The sequence below is a fragment of the Limulus polyphemus genome, unplaced genomic scaffold, assembly GCF_000517525.1.
Source record: "Limulus polyphemus unplaced genomic scaffold, Limulus_polyphemus-2.1.2 Scaffold2479, whole genome shotgun sequence".
Classification (NCBI taxonomy): domain Eukaryota; kingdom Metazoa; phylum Arthropoda; class Merostomata; order Xiphosura; family Limulidae; genus Limulus; species Limulus polyphemus.
In genome coordinates, this window is record NW_013668089.1 from 53,992 (window position 1) to 60,827 (window position 6,836).

The 6,836-nt window shown below is 29.8% G+C and overlaps 1 protein-coding gene across 1 annotated transcript in view; it reads right to left on the reverse strand.

Moving 5' to 3' along the window:
- LOC106467075 (alpha-1,2-mannosyltransferase ALG9-like) overlaps window positions 1–6,836 on the reverse strand; it is a 58,875-nt gene that overhangs the window by 30,464 nt on the left and 21,575 nt on the right. Inside the window, exons 6-9 of the mRNA XM_022395189.1 lie at window positions 5,470–5,632; window positions 5,138–5,199; window positions 1,388–1,475; window positions 346–451 (exon numbers count right to left, since the gene is read on the reverse strand). Of these exons, the coding sequence (XP_022250897.1) occupies window positions 346–451; window positions 1,388–1,475; window positions 5,138–5,199; window positions 5,470–5,632 (419 nt within the window). The remainder of the gene's footprint in view (window positions 1–345; window positions 452–1,387; window positions 1,476–5,137; window positions 5,200–5,469; window positions 5,633–6,836) is intronic.

Below are 6,836 nucleotides of genomic sequence, written 5' to 3' on the forward strand. Positions count from 1 at the left end.
CTTCTTGAGAAGAATTCTAAGAAGAAAGTAAACCTACAGACATCGGTCTTGTTTAACAAAATCTGATACATATTACAAAACTTCACTATAAAATAAAAACAAAACAGATAATTGCACAATCTCTAACTAGTTACATTAGTTTCCAAATTCAACTCTATTAACTTTATGAAATGTAAATGAAAAATTTTGAAATATTAATAACAAGATAATTAAAAAAAGAAGCTAGTACACAACAATCATATACATGTATAAACATAATTAAAGTATTACTTATAATTTATAATGTTGCCCATATAAGCCCAAAGTTAAGTTATAAAGATTAATACAAGTACAAATAATGAATACCATAAAGATCTGGTCCATGTTCACTGAAGACATTATACAAGACTATGTTAGCTGGTGCGATGACTAGGCGACCATAATGATAACTGTCCAACCACACAAGAGGAATCTAAAACAACTAAAATGGTGTTAATAAAAAAAAAGTCAATATTATTTATATATATTTGCTTTCAATAACAGTGTATTGACAAATCATATCTCCTATCAAACATCTCTGTTTACTTTAACATACTTTGATGCATAAATACATTAATTTTAGTGAAAAGAAATTGCTTTATAATGCATCTCAAGGATACAACTAACATTACTTTCATGTTGTTCTTTTAATCCTATTCATTACAGTATAGTTTTCAATAAAATTTAGATTTTTGTCTGTATTTTTCTTTGATTCAATACTACAACATACATGCTGTTTACTGCAATGTTGAGAACAAAATTTTTTGCCCAATTTTACAGAATTCCCCAGGTGGTAATATAAAATGCATATGGCATGAGTTCACTTTAAGATTATGTACTATATGATAAGGACTTTGTGAAAGGAAAAGCAAAGGAGACATCATGGGTCAAGTAATAAATTAAAAGAATATTCATGCTTTTATGCTTTATGTAAAAATACAAGTAGACACCATTTTTTACTTCAGGGACTCATTACACTTAACTCCCATTTTGATTTTAAGAATAATTGTAAAATAATTATGTATTCAACAGAGTAATACTGTGGCAGTGAAACAAGTTATAGTTATTAGTTTCAAACTTTTCCCCTCTTAAACTTAGATTATTTTAAAGAACAACAACAGAAGTTTCTGCTTTCAACTTTCAGATACAGTATAAGTGGTCCAAAGGTTATGAAAAGTGCTCTTGGTGTGCTCATTAACACAATATTTAGAAAAATGCTAAAATCAACAAATCTTATATTTAAATCCAGTTGCACTGTAGTGATACGTTATAACAAACACATTAAGATGGAAGTTTATCTGATGAGAATGCAATTTTGTTTCACAGACTCACATTTCAAATGGCCACCAAAAATACAAAATTTACTTACCATAACACCTACAAAAGAGAAGCTGGAAATCTTAAGAAATAAAGCAAAGTCTCTTTTGTTTACTAACACATCATAAGCCAAAGGCAGCCTGTAAAACAAAAAAATAATTTTCAACTGAGCAAAAATCACTCAATTATTGTTCAACACAGTGTAATAAATTCACAGTTTTAATTTATAAAATTCTAAAAACTTGCAAAGTTTGAAATGATTTTTTTGCCTAGCAAAAAAAAAAAAAATTACATAATGCTAGTTAATGAGAGTGAGCAGAAACAAAAATTACCTGTGAATTTTTCTAGAGCAAAATTGTTTAAACTCTTTACAGGAAACTGGGAATATAATTTCAGCTTTGTCAATAAAATAAATTTAATAATATCATACTTACTACAATTGTAAAGTTTGTGCATACTATTTTTGTTTGTTTATTAAGCACAAAGTAACACAATGGGTTATCTGAACTATTCTCTCCATGTGTATCAAAACCCGATTTTTAGCATTTAAAGTCCTAGTTAATGCTAGTTAATGAGAGTGAGCAGAAACAAAAATTACCTGTGAATTTTTCTAGAGCAAAATTGTTTATACAGGAAACTGGGAATATAATTTCAGCTTTGTCAATAAAATAAATTTAATAATATCATACTTACTACAATTGTAAAGTTTGTGCATACTATTTTTGTTTGTTTATTAAGCACAAAGTAACACAATGGGTTATCTGAACTATACTCTCCATGTGTATCAAAACCCAATTTTTAGCATTTAAAGTCCTCACTAGGGGGGGGCACATACAATTTAAAAAAGACAATTTTTGTACTCTTATCTCAACTTAGATACTACTAATTTAACCATAAGCACATGAGGCTCAGAATGTATTGTTAATAACTTCTAAATCTTTGATATACATAAATCATCAGTATTTCTATGTGTTACATTTAATGCAGGTCAGAGGCTGAAACTTTACATATAGAAGTTTTAATTTCTAGCTTCTGCTGAGCAGCTCATAGAATGGCTGTGAGTTTTTTACTTTTTAAGTACAAACTTTTAGCTCATAGCTCTGTCATCTCTTGACCGATTTGAGATCTAATTACAATTTTGGACCCAGGATGTCAAACCCATTCGACTGATGTAATTAACCATGCCCAAGGTCTCATAGATTAATTTATTCTAATCCTGCTTAAAGATATTTTAATTTGAGGGTAGAGATCTTGATGAGTATTAAAACATAATTGAGTGTACATATGCCCCATGTTTGGTATTGTTGGCATACAAGAATATAGCTAATAAAAAGGGGAACAAAGGTGTCATAGATTAATTTACTCTAATCCTGCTTAGAAGAATTTCAAGTGCCACGGCTATTGAGGATTCCCTCTTGTTTTATAGTGTGTTTGATAACAATTATTAAATATATATGTTTTCTTTCACTTTAAACAATGGCTGTCTGTCATATAACTGGTAACTTCATCTTGTACTATCTGATTATGCTACAGTCTATTCATTGATTAATTACATCTATACTTTCCACATAGAAGCTATAGATGTTCATACTCCACATACTTCTTAAGCTTTGATATTACTATTATTATTATAACTAAGTTGTCTAACTAGTTGTAAATTAATGTTCAATTATAAATAGTTTCATAAGAATATTTTGATCAGCCAACATTTTCAGTTGTTAATTTACAGGAAGTTGTAAAACTTCTGTATTTTCCAGACTTATTAGTAAATCTCCGAGATTGCTACAAGTTATTTAAAAATCTGTTATTAAACAGGAGTTATTTTATCTATGATTAAAAACTTTTGCTTAATTTAAAAAAAACAGAAGTTACGCATTATTTTTAAATGGACAAATATTATGTAAAATATCAATTTAAGATGTATAAACAATCTGACTACAGATGATAAACTATAGTATAGAATTTCAGCTCATTTGGATCAACATTTTAACAAATCAGTTAAACAAAACATTCCAATAATGTACTCATTAACACATCCTGTCTGTGCATCTCAAATGTTAAAATGTAATTCATTAAATACAGCTATTACATTCAATCAATATTTAGAAAAATTTAATTGGTCCATATTTATATTTATGGAAACTCTACTAAGGCTATTTACCACCTTTATTACTTTTTAACTATTGACCACAGGGAAGGCAATCATTCAAGCAGCACCTTGCCATCCATCAATCACGTTAAGGGATTGACTGTCACTCTCAGTTTCTAATCAACAGTTCAAAAAGAGAGTATTTAGTTGAGTTCTATTTTATTTTCATAGACTAGGTTTGAATTATAACTATTACTTTAATAGAGAGTACTAAAACTAGTGTCAACACATAAATAGAAGAGTCCAAAATTCTGCAAAAGTCAGCTGGTGGGCATGCTAAAGTTCACCAAACTGTCTGATAACTGGAAACAAATATTAGCTTGATAACACTTTGTGTAAAAGATAATGCAATATCTGTAAATAATTTTTGTGCTGAATGCGTGCCTACATTAGTACTGAAATGACAATAACATGTATAATATGAGAGGCATAAATTTTCAGATTTGATATATGTACACACATATTGTACATATACATAAAAAAGATATATACATGCATATTTACAATATAAAACAAGCCTTAAACAAAAATCTTCTACCACCAAATAAAGTCAACAGGGCACAGACTATACTGTAAGGTATAAGATGTGTCTTGGTTTTTGGAGGAGACTACAGATGTAGAACCCACACAAAGATGGGGATACACCATTTATCAGTTTTAACCTCCATTTGTGAAACTTCACATGTAAAGAAAAAATAATAATAAGAGAATACAATAAATAAATATAAATAATATGAGAGCAATATGTGGGTGCTCAAGCCCACAATGTCCCACATCTATTTCACTCTTCACTGCCGGTCAACATCTTTGGGAAGATAAATGCTTTCAGAAGAAATGAAAAATAAATAAGAGAAAGTCCTACTCTTGGAGGTGGTAAGCAAGAAACTTACTTCCCGAAGTTTGCATTCCAGCCCCCCATTATGGTTGTAAAAACTCAAATTAATAAGGTAGTATTAGTAGCACATCAAAAAACAACAACAAATATACATATATATAAAATGAAACAATATAAAAACTTTTTTTACTACTGTTAATTTAAAAGAAATAAATAAAACAACAAATACATAAAAATATTGGTTTCATATTGTTATACTTTTATGTATTTGTGGTTTTATTTATTTCTTTTAAATTAACAGTAATAAATAAAGAGTTTATTAAAAATATTTTTAAAATCATTTTTATATTGTTTTATTTCTATTAATCAGTTCCTTTAGTAAAATATATTTGTTTCCATATATATATACTGTAACTGCTGATTTATAAATATTCTTTCTTTTTTTGAGAATGTTAATGACAGAAAATAATTAACTTTATTGGTTAGATAATTTATATATATATATATATATATATATAAGCTGACAAATTGAGTATTAAATTTGCTTTACCAACGACCCATTAGTACTGTTGCTTGTTATGAATGTCGTGCAAAGCTACACAAGGGCTATCTGTGCTAGCTGTCCCTAATTTAGCAGTGTAAAACTAGAGGGAAGGCAGCTAGTCATCACCACACACCGCCAACTCTTGGGCTACTCTTTTACCAATGAATAGTGGGATTGACCATCACATTATAACACCCCCATGGCTGAAAGGTTGAGCATGTTTTTTCTTGGTAAGTCATGATCTAAACAAACATGTAAACAAATAATTACTCACCCCAGAATAGCAACAAAAGGCCATCCAACAAGAGAGCTAACAGCAGTTGCTAGTATAGCTATCTACAAAACATAAAATAAGTACATGACATAGAATGTTTAATGGAAACCACCATGACAATAACAAAACTTCAAGCTTTAATTAAATAAATTACATATTTGTACATTTTTTGGAAAATTCTGAAACCTACTGTTTTTTATTCACTAGATGTTAACATTTCAGAAAGCATCAAAAACAAGATTTTATTGATTACTTGTACTAATTCTGACTTCTCAAATTATTAAAAATACACTCCTACCCTAATCATTCATAAGACTGTGATCAAATCTTACCTCATACTGGTGAAGAAACCATGCACCAAAAGACACCATTGTTAAGTACATGGTGAAGGTGCTTGGAAGAAAAGCCGTAGATGATACATACATTCCTGCTGCCATCAAAAGAAAGACCAGGGTCATTCTACCCACATGAGCACCAAAATGGCTACAAACTCCTCTGTAAGTATGAAAAATTTGAAGACTTCACAAATCTATCCTGTTCTGGGATCAAAAACACTATTTATAGAAATCAACTAGTAACCTTTTGACCAAGATGAACCTTTAAACCCCTTTCTGTGCATGTCATGAGATTTGAATTAATTTGAATTAAATTGAATTAAACCACTTTTCTATAAATGTATTTTAATGCAATTACTATTATCAAGTACATTATAATTTAAGGTTTTATATTATCTAAGTTTTATTTCAAAAAGAAAAATCTGAAACGGCAATTACAACTGCAGTTTTTGCTGTCACTTGATCCACTGTGTTAAACTTTTCAAGTTTAAGAGGTTTTACACAGAAAACTATGAGTTGTTAAAATAGACTGTTGGCACAGATGATCAAAGTACAGTTCTAGCTGTCTCTCATTAGCTGGGGAGAAAATTTCCAAGAATTTCTCCCTGTGTGAAACAACATTCTAATATTTCTAAGATTAAGATAAACCATGCCCACTTGCAAAGTCAAGTGACACTTTGAAGATGAACATGTTTATAACCAATAGAAAGAGCAGATTTCACACTATTCAGTTACAGCTTGAAGAAACCTCTATCTGTAGTATATATATGGAGCTATAGTGTATAGATATATGGTGCCAATCAGATTTCATAGACACAGTCCATAACTGAGGAGTGAATGTAGTTCTCTAACATCTCATTAAAATCTGAAAAACAGGCCTGAAAGTCAAAGTTTGATAAACACACGGTTAGTCTGGCTAGTTTAGCACTAAGAGACAATTTTACACTAGTAAATACACTTGCCACTTATTTGGTTAGTTGTACTTGCTATAATGAAAAGCTTTGTGTGATAACAAAGTGTAAGAAATGAAAAAAACCCTATAACCCAAGTGCTTTCGAAAGGTGGACCGTTCCTCTACAGGGTCAAACTGGGGATGGTGGTGTAATCGAATGAGTGATATATATATAAAGGGAGTTAGGAATGTCTATTTCTCTATGTACTGTTGTAACCATCTCATTTCCTGTACAATGTAGCTAATGGCAAGAGTGTATGTGAAAAGGTGTTAGGGATATTTTACTTCAGAAATGGCTAAATATATGGATATTTAAAACTATACTTAAGTGTTTAAGTAAAATAAAGGTGACACCTGGAGACGGATTGAAAAAGATATGTCATGCTAATCAATTTATAAAAAATATGTATGG